The sequence below is a fragment of the Sorex fumeus genome, unplaced genomic scaffold, assembly GCF_029834395.1.
Source record: "Sorex fumeus unplaced genomic scaffold, SorFum_2.1 ptg000044l, whole genome shotgun sequence".
NCBI classification, from domain to species: Eukaryota; Metazoa; Chordata; class Mammalia; order Eulipotyphla; family Soricidae; genus Sorex; species Sorex fumeus.
In genome coordinates, this window is record NW_026606101.1 from 62843143 (window position 1) to 62860410 (window position 17268).

Genomic DNA, 17268 nt, shown 5'->3' on the forward strand with positions numbered 1-17268 from the left:
TCCCTGAGGGCAGAGGCAGGAGTGACCCCAGAGCATCTCCACTGCTGTTCTGGTAACTATTTTTTTTTTTTTTGGCTCTTTGGGTCACACCCAGCAATGCCCAGGGCTTACTCCTGGTGGTACTTGGGGGAACCGTATGGAATGCCAGGGATTGAACCTGGTCAGCCACATGCAAGGAAAATGCCCTTCCCGCTGTACTCTCGCTCTGGTGCTTGGTAATATTGTAATCACATGTAGCCCAGTTGGAGTTTTAGATCACATGATAACTGACATTAGGATAACATTCCGGATAACCGGAAGTTTCCTTCACTGAATGCAGCTCTGAGGATCCAGCATGGCAGCTGGGGAGTCTTTCTAGCTTCGTGGCCGCTGTGATTTTGATCCAAACGGCAGCTTGATCCACAGATGGAAGCCCGGGCACTGTGGGGCAGCCTGGGCCTGCTCCGCCTGGCGTGGTGTCTCCTTCCGCAGACAGGCTACGTGCACCCAGATGAGTTCTTCCAGAACCCCGAGGTCATGGCAGGTAAGGCTCTCCATGCACCAGGAGGCTGCTCAGTCCGTGTGGGAACAGGCTGGGGGGAGAGGAGAACTCATCTCTGCTGGGAATGGCCAGTCGGCCACCTGTCTGGAGTAAGAGCTGCCCTTCTTGAGGGTGGGCATTGCCCTTGTGTCTGTTGCAGAGGAAATACCTCTCATGTTCTCTGGCTTGACCCAGCAGGATAGCTTGTGCAGAATGGAATCCGTTGGGCGTTTTCACCAATGGGTTTTTATTGGCGGGGGAGGGGGAGTATATTTTGGGTCACACTTGGTGTTCTTTAGATCACTGAGGATCACTCCTCAGGGGGACTATTTGTGGTGCCGGGATGGTGGGATGGTGTTGAACCAAGGTGGGCTGCATACAAGTTAAGTGCCTTAATCTCTCCAGCCCTGAGTAGAGGGTTTTTTTTTCTTTTTGGGGGGGCCACGCCCAGAGATGCACAAGGAATCACCACCACAGGCTAAGAGGACCGTATGGGATGCTGGGGATGGAACCTGAATTGGCCATGTGCAAGGCAAGCGCCCTCCCCACTGTGCTATTGCTATTTTAAAGCTGGGCTTCCCCACTGCGGGGAAACTTCTCCAAGGTAGTGGCCTCCACTAATGAATCTTCCCTTCTGTGCATTCAGGTCAGGGCACCCAGCCCTGGATGATTCCCCGTTAGGCCGTATGTGCTCAGTGGTGCAGAATACACCTGGGGACAGTTGTCGTAACTTGAAGCTTCTTGAGACATCAGATGGTATCCACCTCCTGGTTCAAAATGGCTCAAGCCATTGTTTCTAAAACCAAGCGTGTCTAGCTGGCAGTCAGGAGATGGACTGTCCTCTTCGGGCATGCTTTGAAGGCCACAGGCTCCCTGGCCCATTTCCATGCTAGAGGTCAGAGTGAAACACACAGCTATGCTAGCTGCAAAGAAACGGCACGGTGTCATCTCAAAGCCCACCAAATGCCAGTTAGGGATGGAGGAAGGAGGAGGCAGGGTCGTGAGGGAGACGGTGGCTCGCTTAGAGGGGGATTGTGTTTTTTATTAGATTGAAAAGGACAGTCGGGGGCCGGAGCAATAGGACAGAGGGTAGGGCATTTGCCTTGCATGCGGCCGACCTGGGTTCAATCCCTGGCATCCCATATTGTCCCCTGAGCACTGCCAGGAGTAATTTCTGAGTGCAGAGCCAGGAGGAACCCCTGAGCATCGCCAGGTATGAGCCAAAAAGAAAAAAAAAAGAAGAAAGAAAGGGACAGTCTTCTTTCCTGCACACACAAAAACAAGAAACCCCGAAGCCAGCAAAAAGCACCCAGACTGGTCTCATGCCAGTTTCTGTTCCCCTTTCACTCCTGACAGAGAGAATTCCAGAAGGCTAGAGGGTTACAGGAGGAGAAGCACCGCACCCTCAGCACGCTAGAATGTTAGGGGGGAAGGTGGTGGGGGCTCCCTGCTCGGGTTTCGCACGCTGCAGTCAGCTGAGAGCCACACTGTTCTTATCTGGATGCTCTGGAGAATGATCTACTTCTAAGCTCATTTTGGTTAGCAGAATTTAGTTTCTTTCTGTGGTGAAACTAGAGCCCGTTTTCTTGCTGGTTGACCACGGGGGTGGGGGGTGGTAGCGAGGTACTCTTAGCTCTCAGAGGCCCCCATATTGGGCTTGCAAGTTTGCACTCTCCCTTCCTCTTTCTCTCTTTTGTTCTTTCTCCTTTCCCTCCCTCCCTCCCTCCCTTCCATCCTTCCTTCCTTCCTTCCTTCCTTCCTCATTCTCTCTCTCTCCCTTCCTCCTTTCTTTCTTTCTTTCTTTCTTTCTCTCTCTCTCTCTCCTTCCTTCCTTCCTTCCTTCCTTCCTTCCTTCCTTCTTTCTCTTTCTTTTTGTTTTTGGGTCACACCTGGCCATGCTCAGGGCTTTCTCTGAGCGCTGAGGGATCACTCTTGGCAGGCTCAGGGAACCATACAGGGTGCCAAGGATTGAACCTGGGTCGGCCGTGTGCAAGGCAAGCACCATACCCGCTATCCTATCAGCCCATCGTGGCCTGAATTTCTGACACTCACTTGGGCTGGAGAAAAGTCTCTGCTTTTACTTATAGTTCTTTATTTTTGAGGTGCTGGAGAATTAAACCTAGAGACTCACACATGTCTGGCCTGAGCTTCACCACTGAGCCACATCCCTGGATCAAAACTCTCTGGTTTTAAAGGGTTTATATAGAGTCAGAGCAATAGTACAGTGGGTAGGGGGGTTGCCTTGCACGTGGCTGACCTGGGCTTAATTCCCGCATTCTATATGGTCCTCTGAGTACTGCCAGGAGTGATCCCTGAGCACAGAGCCTGGAGTAAGCCCTGAACATCACCAGGTGTGACCCCCCAAGCGAAAAACAAATAATAAGTTTTTAAACAGTAAAGGGCTTGTACAGTGGTGTCGGACCCACCCACCATCTCAATGTGTGTATATGTGTGTGTGTGTTTTCTGGAGATGGAACCGTGGGCCTAAATACATGAAAGGCACCTGCTGGTGCTGTCTCTTTGGAAGAGGGGGTACCATGAGTCACTCTCAGGGATGCTCAGGGCTTACTCCTGCCTCTGTGCTCAGGGGCCACTCCTGGCAACGCTTGGGGGACCATATGTGGTGCCGGGTGGGCTGCATGCAAGGCAAATGCCTTAATCCCTGCCTCTGTGGCTCCTGCAGCCTTGTCTTAGAGTCGGCTGCCCCAGCATGCCCGCCCTGCTATCTAGGACCAGGTTGAGCAGCTGCTTTGCATGCAGGAGGGCTGGGCTCAACCTCCCCCCACCTCCAGCACCGGACCAGGAGTAGCCTGGAGCCCTCCCGCGTGCAGCCCCCAACAAAGCTACGAATCCCTGTTCCCACAGTCCCAGGGGCAGGCAGCGTGGGGCGGAGTGTGGGGCCCGTCCTAGAACTCTTCTCCCCGTCTCTAAGGACGAACCCCTCACTCTCTCTCCGACTCTCTCCGCAGAGGACGTCCTGGGCGTGGAGGCGGCCCGGCCCTGGGAGTTCCAGCCCAGCAACTCCTGCCGCACGGCCGTCGTCCCGCTGCTCACCTCGGGCTCGGCCTTCTGGCTGCTCAGGCTCTGGGAAGCGTGGGGGCCGGGGGCGGGCCCCGTGGGCGGCTACGCGCTGCTCGTGGCGCCCCGCCTCCTCCTGGCGGCCCTCTCCTTCGCGCTGGACGTGGCCGTGTACCTCCTGGCCCCGCGGTGGGGTGCGGAGCGCTGGCGCGCCCTGGTCCTGCTGGCGGGCTCCTACGTCACGCTGGTCTTCTACACGAGGCCCTTCTCCAACGCCGTCGAGGGGCTGCTGTTCGCGTGGCTGCTGGTGCTGGTGTCCCCCCGGGCGGGCTGCAGCCCCGGCGCCCGGCAGCCGGCCCGGACACCCTGGTGGCACCGCTGGCTTCTCGGGGGCATCGTGGCCGCTGGCTTCTTCAACCGGCCCACCTTCCTGGCCTTTGCCCTGGCCCCTCTCTTCCTCTGGGCCGTCGGGGCAGCCCCCACCCCGGGCTTCAGGGCGCTGAGCCAGGAAGTTCTGGCGCTGCTCCCGGGGGCGGCCCTCACGGCGGGCCTGTTTGTGGCCGTGGACAGCTGGTATTTCTCCGGCCCCTCCCGAGCCAGCGGCCTGGTCCTCACGCCCGCCAACTTCTTGCGCTACAACCTGGACCCCCGGAACCTGGCCCAGCACGGCACCCACGTGCGCCTCACGCACCTGGCGGCCAACGGCTTCCTGCTCTTCGGGGGGCTGCACGCCCAGGCCCTGCGGGCGGCCTGGCAGCAGCTGCAAGGCTGCATCCAGGCCTTTGCCCAGACGGGCTTCCCGAAGGTGCTGGGGGGCTCGGGCCTGCGCGCCGGCCCCACGACGCCCCTCCTGCTCCTCTACTTCGCGCCCCTGGCCGTGCTGTCGGCCTTCAGCCACCAGGAGGCGCGCTTCCTCATCCCCCTCCTGGTGCCCCTGGTCCTGCTGTGCAGCGCACACCCCGGGCCTGGCCCCTCCAAGGGCACCCTGGTCCTCTTCAACGTCCTCGGCGCCCTCTTCTTCGGCTGCCTGCACCAGGGCGGCCTCGTGGGGGCCCTGGAGTACCTGAGGCGGGTGGTGCACGCGCCCCGGCCCCCCGGGCCCCCCACCCGCTTCGCGCTCCTCTTCAGCCACACCTACATGCCACCCCGCTACCTCCTGCGCCTCCCGCGCCCGGGCCCGCCCGTGGAGGTCGTGGACGTGGGTGGGGCTGAAGCCCACGCCCTGTGCCACGTCCTGGAGGACCTGGCCAGACAGCCGGACTGCGGGGGGGCTGGCGGGCCGGGGCTCTGTCGCCTCTTTGTGGTGACCCCCGGCACCACCAGGCCCGCTGTGGAGAAGTGCGGCTTCCCCCTCGCGAGTGAGACCCTCGTGTTTCCCCACCTGAGCCTGGAGGACCCCCCGGGCCTGACCTCCCTGCTGAGCCGCGCCTGGAGGGAGCAGCTGAGCCTTCACATCCTGGAGCTGGGCGAGGAGCCTGGACACAGGCCCGCCACGTAGCCGGCTGGAGGACGCCCCTTCCCGGGGCGGGGACCTGCTCTGCCTTGCCTTCTTGTTACCCTTCCTAGTCTTTGGGTTGGGAGCATGCCCAGGGGTGCTCAGGGGCTACTTCTGGCTATTCAGTGCTCAGGGACCACTCCTGGCAGTGCTCGGGAGAGCATGAAGTGCTGGGCATCGAACCCAGGCTTTCTGCATGCGAAGCACAAGCTCCAGCCCTTGGAAGAGTCTTCCTGGGCCTCTCTTCCTTCCCCTCGGACTCTCTCCCCTGCTCTCCTGGGCGTCGCTGTGGCCACTCTCTGTTCTGGGCGAACTGGTGCCTTCTATCCCCGCCCCCCCGCCAGCCCCCACACTCCCTCCCTGGAAGACCAAAGATCTGACGAATTCCCCAAGACCTCCAAAGAATTTGCTGTAACTAGTGACACCTGTCGTCTGTCCCTGCCACTGTGAGGTGTGAAGTACGAACGGAAGCGCCCCCTGCTGGCGCCACTTGGGAATGCCCTCTCCCGGTGTCCACCCTCCGGCTTCCTAACTGTGGAGCAGACAGCTCCGAGCCACACACTTGCTCTGCCACTCGCGGGCTGTGTGATCCGAGGAAAGCCAGACTCAGTTTCCCTCTGTGACATGAGCAGGCGAGGCATCTGCTGGCTGCCACCATCACGCGGGGGTCCTTGGCAGCTGGGCTTGGAGTGGGTGTGATGTGCCCCCTAGGGCACTTTGGGGCCTTCGGAGGGAGTGTGAGTCGTTAGTGTGGCCACCAAGTAGTCATTGTGGAACCTTCCTTGGAATTCTCTCCAACTGCTCTCCCTGGGAGAGGCAGCGGAAGCCTCCTGCACCTCATCTTTACACTTAGTTTTAATGCTTTTAGTCCTCCCAGATGCCCTTATTCCCCAGCCTGTCAAGGCGGGAATGGAAGCAGTGTGTTGTTTGTTTGGTGGCACTGGAGATGATGTGGTACCCGCCGACCCTCTCTTCTTCCACAGACCCAGAGAAAAGGGGGCGGAGGGATAGCACAGCAGGCAGGGCGCTTGCTTATCTTGCACGCGTGTGATTTGGGTTTGAGTCCCAGCACCACGTATAGTCCCTGGAGCTCTGCCAGAAGTGATCCCTGAGCACAGAGCCAGGTGTATACCCGAGGACTGCTGGGTGGGCCCCCAAACCAAAGCAAACCCTCAGTGTGCCCTGGTTCATCTTCCCTGCGTGGAACTGCTCTTCGCCAGCAGGCAGGGGGTCACTACAGGCTGCTTCTGCAATAGCATGTTGCCCTGCATGCCCGAGGACACCCCAGCCCAGGCCAGCGGACAAGGGGAGTTGCAACACTGTCCCCACCTTCTGCCCATCGCAGACGAGAACCAGAGGCAGGGAAGACCTGGCGCTGGGGCTCAGGCCGGAAGAGGAGGCTAGAGATGTTCAAATGAGGCAATGCATCCCTTCTCGGCACTGCCAGTGGCTCTGTGGCAGCCCTGGGCTCGGGTGCCACAACTCCTGCCCTATGAAGGAGTCAGCAGTATGCTGCGAAACTCTGGGAAGCCCGGATCAGGATGGCTGGCTGATTTCTGCAGTGTACGGATTCCCACACTGGCCAGATTCTGTTGAGAATCTGTCCTCCTGCTGTTCATCGATTTGCACGAGCAGGCCCAGTAATGTCTCCAATGTGAGACTTCTTGTTACTGTGTTTGGCATATTGAATACTCTCGGTAGCTTGCCAGGCTCTCCGAGAGGGGCGGAAGAATCGCACCCGGCTTGGCTGGGCTGGCTGCGTGCAAGGCAAACACCCTACTGCTGTGCTATCACTAAGTGACTGAATTCTGAGCAGGGAGCAGAGGTCAAGGACCTGCCCTTGTGAGTGAGCCAGAGTGAGCGGGATGGAGCCCATCACTGAACATGCCTCTCAATTAAATGCTCGAACCCACGGGGACTGGCCATCCCATCTGTGGCTCATGCTGCTGCTCCCTCTGTGTCCATCCTGTGTCTGCCAGCAGAGCTGGCCTTGGGAGGCGTTTACTCACTTTGCAGTCAAAGATGGCCTTTCCAACAGATAAAGCGCCTCTTTGAGGGGCCGAAGTGATAGCACTGCTTCACATGGCTACCTGCATTTGATCTCCGACATCTCACATGGTTCCCTGAAGCACCGCCAGGACTCATTCCTGAGTACCACTTGGGCATAGCCCAAAAAACCCCAAAACTCACAAAAAAATCAAAACACTAGACTGTTGGGTCCCCAACAGTGGGGATCCTTTGTTGTCCCATCTCAGCCTAGTCCCCTTAGCCCCCTAGTCAACTGCACCACCTCAGAAGTCCTGGGGGAACTGTTGGTAGAGCCATCGATGTCCGGTATTGGTGCCAGGAGAGGACCTGGTGTACGACTTTGTGAGTGACTGATGGGCAGCCACCAGAGGCGTCCCCAGTAAAGGGGAGGCATCCACACCAGCTCTCCAGAGCAGACCCACTTCCTACTTCTGGGTTGATAAAATACTTCTACACACACAAGGCCAGTTGCACTTCATTCATGCTTTCCCTTTGGTCCAAACAGGTTTAGAAGGCTCATTGCTTCCTGAATGAGTATGACTGTTCCCAGGGAGGATGCAGGGTGGGCACTGCTAACACTGCCAGGGAAGCCGACAGGCCCTGGAAGGAGCCAGCATGGGAGCTGCCGGTGGCGGGGTGCGCCCTCTACCGTCCGGGAGGAGTAAGAGCATCTCTATGCAACACTGGCTGTCAAATCAGATATTTGACCAGGAGGAAAGTGGACCAAGAGCTAAGCAAACTTCTCTATTCCCAGGGTGTGGGTCTCTGGCCCTATTCAGCTTCCTTAACTGGATTAATAGAGCTGGGGTGAATGGACCGCATAGTGCACACAGCTGACCTGGGTTCGATCCCTAGTATTTTTCATATAATAAGTTCACTGAACACTGCCAAGAGTGATCCCTGGGCACCGCAAGGTGTAGCCCCAAAACAAAACTAAAAGCTGGAGTTTAGTAAATTGTCGGGTTACTGCCTAAAAGCTTCTCCTGTGGTTTCAAACTTTCCAGTCCGGATCTCTGATCCTCTCTAATTAGACTGGCAGGACCATAGTCTTTAAACTGATCCAGGCCTCAAATGCAGACCAGGAATTCAAGTAGCTTGTTCCGGGCCAGAGCAACAGTATAATGAATAGAGTTTATATTGCACTTTGGCCTACCGGGGTTTGATCCCCGCATCATGTATGGTCCCCTGAGTACTGCCAGGAGTAGTAACTGCTGAGTGCAGAGCTAGGTGTAACCCGAGCATTGTCAGGTGTGACTCAACCTCCTACCCACGCCCACCCAAATAAAATCAAGTAGCTTGTTCCATCCTAGGCAGCAGTCCTAACTACCACCTTAGTGGGGCAGGGGAAGCCTGGAGGAAAGATCTAGATCTTAAAGGATGCAGGCCCAGGAGTCAAAAGACCTGTATGCAAATCACAGAGGTGTGTGTGTGTGTGTGTGTGTGTGTGTGTGTGTGTGTGTGTCCATCCGACCCAAGTAAGAGGTAGAATACCTCCCTCCCTCCCGCCGAAAGTAAGGGTAAGTGGGAAAACACAAATGCCATTCGCAAAAGCACTCCAGCACAGCGTAAGCCCTGGACATGTTTTACTTTTGAGGCTTTGGGGTCATACCCAGCACGTTTAAGGGCTACTTCTGGCGCAGTGTTGGAGCGTCCTTCCCCGTGCTCGGATTCCCGGGATCCCGGGGAGAGCGGGGGCAGGGATCGAACCTGCCGCGCAGACGTGGGTCATCTCCCAGGCCCTGCCCTCCAGTGTGTCCGCACTGTCACCGCCACACGTGGGGCCTGCGGTCCCCAGGCACCCTAGGCCGCCTGATGAGTAACTGCACACGCGTTGGCACGCCCAGGGCTCAGCTCACACATTTAATCAGTGGGTCCGGGTCGCTGTGGCTCGACTGTCCTTGCAACGCGGCTCTCTCCCCCCGCCCCTCCGCGCCGTGGGGCTGCAGGCCATCGGCGCGGCGACAAGGGCAGCGGACAAGGTCGCGGCGGGCAGGCGCTCCTCGGGGCTGCGTCCGGGTCCGGGTCCGGGTCCGCGGCGCGCGGTCACGCTCCGGGGCGGCTCCTGCGGGGCCTCTGCCGAGCGACGGTCGCGGCGAGCATCTAGGCGTCGGCGGCGTCGAGGAAAGTCGGTGGCGGGCCCGGCCCGGCGCGGGCCTAGGGGCGGCGGTCACCTGGGGGCGGCCCCGGGCGGTTTCGGAGGCTGCGGCGCAGCTCCTGCCCGAAGGTCTCCTTGAAGCGGGCGGCGCGGCGCGCCAGGGAGCCCGAGGACCCCGCCGCCAGGGCTCGCAGGCGCCGCGCCACGTCGGAGCCGTGCAGCTGCGCCTGCAGCAGCGCGAAGGCCGTGAGCTGCGCTGCCCGCCGGATGGGCCGCGACTCGGCCAGGCGCTCCACCAGCTGCGCGTTGTGCAGCCAGGCGGCCAGCAGCCTGCGGAGCACCATCCTCGAGCCCGGAATCCAGAGCGCGCCGCGCTCGCGCTTCCCGCCCGGGACGGCCGACGCGACGGAACTCCGCCCCGCCCACACGCCCGGCGCGCAGGCGCGCGGCAGGCGGGCGGGAGGGGAAAACGCCCCCGTGCTGCGCTCCGATTGGCGGGCGGGGAGTGCTGACCCTCCCCCTCTGCGCCACCGCCCACCCCTCGCCCCACGCATTTCCGCTTCCGCCAGGCCGAGGCGCGGGGCTCCCACGAGTGGCTGCGTCGCCGTCGCGCTCGGAACGATGTCTGGGGGTCTCCTGAAGGCGCTGCGCAGCGACTCCTACGTGGAGCTGAGCCAGTACCGGGACCAGCACTTCCGGGTGAGGGAGGCCGGGCCGCCGGGAGAGGCCGCGGGGTCCGCGGCGCCCTTTGTGTCGTCCTCCAGCCTCCGTCTTCCCGCGGCGGCCTGCGGGCCGTGCGGGCGGGAAGAGTAGTGTTTTTTTTTTTTTCCTTTTAAATTAATTTTCCGGAGAGCCGTCCTCTTCATTCCGCCACCGGGGCCGGTGGCTAATGTATTTGCTGTTACGTGGGTCAGCCCGGGTCGGTCCGGGGGGGAGAAATGAGGATGGCAGGGGCGGAGGATGCCGAGAAGAGAGTCCCCGCCCCCCACCCCCACCGGGGTTAAGGGGGGAGCCGAGAGGGGGTTGTGGCGGCACAGGGGCTGCCAGGAAGGTGGTTTGTCAGCAGAGGGGGAGAACTTGGGTGGGGCCAGAGCGGTTAGCACAGCGGGTAGGTCACTTGCCCCTTATGGTCCCCCCACCACTGCCAGGGGGAATCCCTGAGCACAGTCAGGAGTAAGCCCTGTGCATCGCCCTGTGTGGCCCATCTCCTCTTCCCCCCGTAGCCCCAAGAAAGGAAAAGGGAACTGTTGTTTGAGGCCAGAGGGAGGAGGATTCTGAATTCATTCCCTCAGCAGCTGATTTGTCTCCTAGTAGGAAGCTCACCAACAACAAGGTGGGTGCAGGTGCCTTTAGGACAGAGAAGGGACCACTGTGGCAGTGGTAGTAGGAAGCGATCATTCTGGACAAGAACTGGGTGGGCGCTGAAAGGAGTAGAGAGGGATATGTATGATTTATAGTAGCTGTATTGCAAACCGCAGTGCCCAGGAAGCAGGCTTAGGGACACTGGTGGTGGTAAGTGTGCACTGGTGAATGGATGGGTATTAAAACATTGAAACTCAATCTTGAGCAACTTTGTAACTGTACCTCATGGTGGTTCACGTTAAATAAATGCAGGTAAGTTTTAATTATTGGAGGGGGTCACACTTTGAGGTGCTCAGGAGCCAGTCCTGGCTCTGTGTTCAGGAGTGATCCCTGGTGGTGCTTAGGGGGCCGCATGCAATGCCAGATATGAACCTGGCTGGCAGTCAGTGCAGCCACTGCAAAGCAAATTTCTTAACCTTTGTACATGCTCCAACCTCAGGTGCTTTTATTTATTCTTTTATTTATTTGGTTTTTGGGCCACACCTGGCGATGTTCGGGGATTTCCTGGCTCTGAACTCAGAATATTCTGGGGACTGTATGGGATGCCAGGAATTAAACTTGGGTTGGCTGCATGCAAGACAAACTCCCTACCTGCTGTACTATGGCTCTGGCCCCTGCAACTATTTTTAAAGGCTTATGGTGGATCAGGCAGGCAGGATTCTCATTTCTACCATTTTAACAGTTTGCATTCTGTTGAAAGCCCCACCTCTGGAATCTAAAGCATGTTTAAACTGAATGGATGCAAAGTTTAAACTGAATGGATGAGACTTGTTATAGTTCATCTCTGCAGTCTGACGTTTGTAGCTTTATTTTGATGTAGTGAGATACTCAGGATTTCTAGTTTTACAGTTTACACTAATAACATCGCTGTTGTCTAAAGCCATGGGTTTTCTCTTTCGTTGTTACTTACATTTTCTGCAAAAAGTAAGAAAATGCCTCCTGACCGCAATCTTTTTCAAAGGCCAGCAGTAATAATGTAAATGTACTCTCGCTGATGCCTCGGTGCAGTTTTGGAAACCTGTTTGCTTTTGGCTTTCCCGGTGGTGCCAAGGCCGGGAGAGCATGCCTGGCAATACTGCCCAGCAGAGTGGGCGTCCTGGTTCAGCGCTTGGGCTCCAGAGTACTAGAATGAACTCAGGATGTGAGCGCTGCAGTCTCCCAGCCCCCTGACCGCTCTGTGTAGGGTGGCTCATGTCCTATGGTCTCCCTCGCCTTTCCTGTGGTTATGCTGAGAGGGGGTGGGGCTTACACACACACTAGCAGTTTGGTTGTGATGTTTCTGCAGGTCATGCCCCTTTAGTTCTGGTGTTGAGAACATTCTGGTTGGGGTTGCTGTGGTTGTCACATGCATGCTTGCCAGTGGAACCGCAGGTGTGGTGCTTGAGCATCTTTTTTTTGGTTGTGGTGCTTGCTGATTTGCACCGTATAGTTGGTGCTCACACCCATTGGCTATGGTGTGGCCAGGAATCACCCGTAATGCCAGGTTATCAGACAGCCGGGCTGTCAGGACCATCATCAGGGAATGCAGACAGGTAGCACCCAGATCCACCTGGCCGCCTTAAGCTGGGAGGCAGACACTGGTGGCCACTGGCCTCAGACTTGAAAGCAGTATGGGATTGTGGATAGGTTTGGGGCTGTAGATCGTAACGGGTTTCCATTCCAGCTCTAACTATTGATTAGTAGCTGTTTTCGTGGACAAGTTACTTGTCTTTCCTAGGACCAGGAGCACTGTAGTTGTAGTAGCACTACTAGTAGTTGTTGTAGTTGTTCATCGATTTGCTTGAGCAGGCCCAGTAACGTCTCCATGTGAGACCTGTTGTTACTGATTTTGGCATATCGAATACGTCACAGGGAGCTTGTCAGGCTTACTCAGTTTTGTAAGTGAGATCTCATATAAGTCTGTGATTCATAGTCCCTTGATCCTACTAGGATCTTGGCAGACATACCTCTTTCTTGGGTTTGATGTCTATGTATTAATTACCTTAAAAAAGCCTAACGGGGTGAGAGCAATAGTACAGCAGGTAGGGTGTTTGCCTTGTATGTAGTCAACCCGGATTTGATGCTCAGCACCCCATAGTCTCTTGAGCCATGTCAGGACTGATCCCTGAACATCGCTGGTTGTGGTCCAAAACCAAAACACAGCCCTTAAGTTAGGCTAGAGAGATGATACAGCCTAGCAAAATGCTTGCCTTGCTCATGACTGACCCCAAATCCCTGGTACCTCATATGGTGCCCCGAGCCCCATCAGGAATAAGCCCTGAACTCTACTGGGTGCGAACCAAAAGCCAAAGATATAATAATAAAAAGTGGAACTTGAGGCTGGGCGCTCACTTAAAGGCGTGGAGGGCTTTGCTTACTGGATCCCTGGGTTCAATCCTTGGCACTGCATGGTCTCCTAAACCAATACATAACATAATTTGGATGGTGGGAGATTTACAGCTTAACTGGCAGGAATACTTGTTTTATGCGTTAGAGGATGTGTTTATTTCATTTTGGTGCTTTGCCTCACTTGGCAGTGCTTAGGGACCACATGTGGCTGTTCAGGTTACTTTTGTATGTGCTTGGGGAACTAAGTGGTACTAGGGATGCTGCCCGGTGCTCATACATGCAAAACGTGCACATTGGTCCTTTCCTAGCTTTCCCCCTGGCCCCATCAGAGTTTGGGATTTGGTTTTGTTTTTTTGGGGGGAGGGGGGCATACCTGGCTGTGCTCAGCGATAACTCCTAGAGGTGTTTGAGGGTAGTGGCAGGGATTGAGCCTAGTTAATTGCGTGCAGGCAAGTGCCCTACCCGCTGTCCATCTGTAGCCTGCCCTCATCAATTTTGATGCTTACTTTCTCGATTCTGTCATTGAATATGATTTCGTGAGACCTAGTAATCCGAGCAGCGTGTTCAAAGCATTCGGAGACAGCATCCAGAGACTCCTTTTCAGGGTGAAGCAAGTTGAGCCAGCATTACCTATCCATTAGTGCCCAGAGGATCCCCATATGGATTTAGTTAGCACAGGACTCTTCAATGGTGTTGCTTAACTTTTCTGTACTTGAATCCTAGGGTGACAATGAAGAACAGGAAAAATTACTGAAGAAGAGCTGTACATTGTATGTTGGAAACCTTTCCTTTTATACAACTGAAGAACAAATCTATGAACTCTTCAGCAAAAGTGGCGACATAAAGAAAATCATTATGGGCCTGGATAAAATGAAGAAAACTGCATGTGGGTTCTGCTTTGTGGAGTATCCTTCCCAGGTTTCATGTCAGTGTGGGACAGGTGGTGGGTCCCCTGTCTGAAAAAAGAGAATGAGAGTGTTTGCCAGTCCTTCCCCTTTACCTCAACTCCTTTTCATAGCAGTGTGTTTTCATTCTGAGGTGTGAAAGCTGGTAGCAGTTATCTTCTGCTCTGAAATTCGTGCTTGCTTTAAGAAAAAGTCTTCCGAGAATATATAGTCTCATGGTGTTAAAAACATGCAGATGTTTGTTTTGAAAATAAATTCCCAAGGCCAGAGCAGTAGTACAGCAGGTAGGGAGTATGCTTTGCATATGCCTGAACTGGTTTAACCCCCAGCGCTGCATATGATCCCTTGAGCACCACCAGGAGTGATCCCTGAGTGCAGAGAAGGGAGTAAGCTCTGGGCACCTCATGGATATTGGCCCCCAAACAAGAACAAAAAAAGAAATTTAGATCACTTTTTTTGTTGTTGTTTTTGTGCCACACCTGGGTTACTCCTGGCCCTGTGCTCAGGAATCGCTTTTGCCAAGCTTAGGGGACCATATGGGGTGCCGGGGATCAAACCCGGGTTGGCCACATGTAGGGCATGCACCCTACTCACTGTACTGTTGCTCCAGTCCTAGGGCCCAGTAATTTTCAATGCAATTGTTCAGGAACTCACGATCTGTGCAGCCGTATCACATTTGACTTGCTTGGTGCTTCTAGATAAGCCTGTACAAGCCTATTACTGTCTTTGAAATTTATCTGTTGAATTAGTTTGTATAAATTTTTGCCAGCTTTAGGGGTGAGGAAGGTCTCGAGGGAGCTGGAGTGCTTGCCTGTACCACCACTGGGCCTGAGTACCATACTCAGTGTGAAAGCTGAGACTGACCCCAGGGACCCCAGGGCAACTTGTGGAAAGGTCCGGGGGGGGGGGGAAGTACACTTCCTGTATCCCTGAAAAAACCTGGCAAACATGTCATAAAGCATTCCTTAATTTTTGTACTTAAGATACTACTCAAGAGCAGATGCAGAAAATGCCATGCGGTACATAAACGGAACTCGACTGGATGACCGGATCATTCGCACAGACTGGGACGCGGGCTTTAAGGAAGGCAGACAGTACGGCCGTGGGCGGTCTGGGGGCCAGGTAAGCCACATTTGCCTGGGAGTCCAGCCCTAAAGAGAGGTGTTTCTCCCCCCACACCACAGCAGGCTTCATTGTATCCCTGTGAGTTACAAAGCTATTCGTGATTGCATTTCAGGTGTCCAGTGTCCTGACACTAATCCTTTCCCGGTGTCCAATTCCCTCCAGTGTCCCCAGTTTCCCTCTCCTCTCCCCAACTCAGCCTGCCTCTGTGGCAGGCACTTTTTACCTCCTTCTGCACCCCATCCTCCTCCAGAGTGACCACTTTCCCCAGATGTTTTTGTATAGACTCATTGGAAAAGAACTGTGTCTCTTAACTCTGGCTTTTAGTCGGTCAGAAACAATGGTTAGTAAGAAAGATTTTTATGTTTAATTAATAATGGGGCTTTGGGAGTCCAAAGTGTAGTGGGTAGGGTGCAGTGGGTAGGGTGATTGTCTTGCACATAGATGACATTGAGTTTAATCCCAGTGAGTTTAGAGGGACCTGGTAGGTTGTGAGCTCTCCATTTCTGCTAGCACACTATTGTCCTGCCATGCGACATTTTATTCCACCTGCAAGAGTGTCTGCAATGCACTGAAAATAGTTTGAAGTTTTTGTTTTAAAATAAGAGCCTAACTTAAATATTCTTTGGGATATGTGCCAAATTAACATAAGCCTGCTTTTCTTTTTGAAATGAGGTAATTTTAGCTCTGCAAGGCAACTGAAATTTATTTTACCTGTCAACAAAAAAATCCAACTTGAATATTCACATCCTGACATTTATGGGAGGGAAGTATATTTGTGGCACCATTTTTCTGGAGAATGTAACCTATGTTCTTTCCCATCAGGTACGAGATGAGTACCGGCAGGACTATGATGCCGGGAGAGGCGGCTATGGAAAACTGGCCCAGAACCAGTGAGCGGTGAGAGACCCATCGTGAAATCTCTCCTTTGGCCTGTTGAGTTTGTTAATATGCGTTACCCAGAGCCTGCACACCTGCCCTTTTGACCAGCCTTTCATCATTGTGTCTGCTGAGCTGGAAGCCTCTTCAATGGTCCTCTTCTGAAAACTTCAAATCTTAGAATCTGCGCCATGCGAGGTTACCAGAAGAATTTTCTTTATAACAGGTCAAAAATTGTGATTGGCAACAGATTTATTCTGTAATGTTGATTACTCTATGGGCCCAAACACCGTGTTTCTTTTAGGAAGATGAGAAAAATTTTTACCATATTTCAGTCCATGTAGGTTTTTGATCTATACTTGGGTCTGGAGTGGTTTTTTGTTTGCCTGAGATATATCTGTGTTCAATAGATAGGAGTTTTGCTATGCCACACAGCTGTGCTCCAAAGTAGAAACAGATGTTGAAGAGATGAACTGGTTTTCGGTGTTGGTATTCTAGCTCTGTAAGCGGAATTTAGGAGCCAAGGGAACTTCATAAACAACTAGTGCAAAAGTAAGCCTTAATGCCAGAGATATCACCCACTCCAGTGCTTCACCTGTTGGGAAATTAAGACGATGAACTTGAACGGTATTTACTCAGTACAACTTTTCAAAAGTCATAAGTTGTACCCAAAGCTTTAAAATTAAAAACCCAACAAACCGACAAAAAGGGTAGTGTATACTATGAGAATCTCAGATGTTCTTTAAGTTGGTTGGGTGGGGGAGGAGCACTAGGGGTAGGAAAGAAGCTGTCAGGGAAAGAAGCTAAAACAATGCCTTTGCAAAATGAAGGTTGCAGTGAGGGTCATGTTTACGCAGTTTCTGAGCGATCTTAGGAGTGGAGTGATTTTACAGCATAAGGGCTGAGAGAATGCTGAACAAAAACAGAAGTGTTTCCCTTGGGAAATGTGTTTCGGCCAAATTTCCGTACTGAACTCTGTTTTGGTTTTTCTCTAATGTTACTTTTGAGTTTCAGAGCCATGGCAGCGAGCTGGTGGTCTTTACAGAGAGAGGGGACTTTAGAGAAGGTAGATTTCCAATTGTAAGGCAAGGTGAATCCTCTCTAATGTGAATGCTTGCTCATTGAAACTACCTGTCTTTTATCATTTCCCCAAAGTGAACTTTTTTTCACGCGCAAGTTTGTGACTGTGGAGGCTGAAGGCTCTCAATGTGAGCAACTTTCACGTTACACTAAGTGTAAATTTTCTCCTTTCGTTCAAACTGGTCATTCGAATTTTTAAAACTGTAGTTGTAGTGCGAATGTTTAATTTAATGATATACTTTTTTAAAGTTTCTTTTTACACTGTAGTTTGAATTAATGTCTTTTATATTATTTTGTAATAAAACAACTCAGATTTCTACAGGCCTTAAAACCACAGATAGTGGTTCCTATTTGAATTGTATCTTCTGTAATAGATTTCAATAAAGTTGGACCAACTTATTGCCATTTCCTCACTTGTGTAAAGAGGGACATAGAA

At 53.9% G+C, this 17268-nt stretch overlaps 3 protein-coding genes across 3 annotated transcripts; 2 read left to right on the top strand and 1 right to left on the bottom strand.

The window, feature by feature from the left end:
• Positions 1–349: 349 nt before the first annotated feature.
• Positions 350–5036, top strand: PIGZ (phosphatidylinositol glycan anchor biosynthesis class Z). The gene is made up of 2 exons (XM_056121130.1): positions 350–523; positions 3490–5036. Exons 1-2 carry the CDS (start codon positions 406–408, stop codon positions 5034–5036), a joined length of 1665 nt encoding a protein of 554 aa, XP_055977105.1. The 5' UTR covers positions 350–405.
• Positions 5037–8908: 3872 nt separating this feature from the next.
• On the bottom strand, positions 8909–9604 carry NCBP2AS2 (NCBP2 antisense 2 (head to head)). The gene has a single exon (XM_056121132.1). It carries the CDS (start codon positions 9498–9500, stop codon positions 9216–9218), a length of 285 nt encoding a protein of 94 aa, XP_055977107.1. The 5' UTR covers positions 9501–9604; the 3' UTR covers positions 8909–9215.
• A 120-nt stretch (positions 9605–9724) lies between these two features.
• Positions 9725–17231, top strand: NCBP2 (nuclear cap binding protein subunit 2). Its single transcript, XM_056121131.1, has 4 exons — positions 9725–9855; positions 13570–13751; positions 14735–14873; positions 15699–17231. Exons 1-4 carry the CDS (start codon positions 9778–9780, stop codon positions 15768–15770), a joined length of 471 nt encoding a protein of 156 aa, XP_055977106.1. The 5' UTR covers positions 9725–9777; the 3' UTR covers positions 15771–17231.
• The last annotated feature ends 37 nt before the right edge of the window (positions 17232–17268 follow it).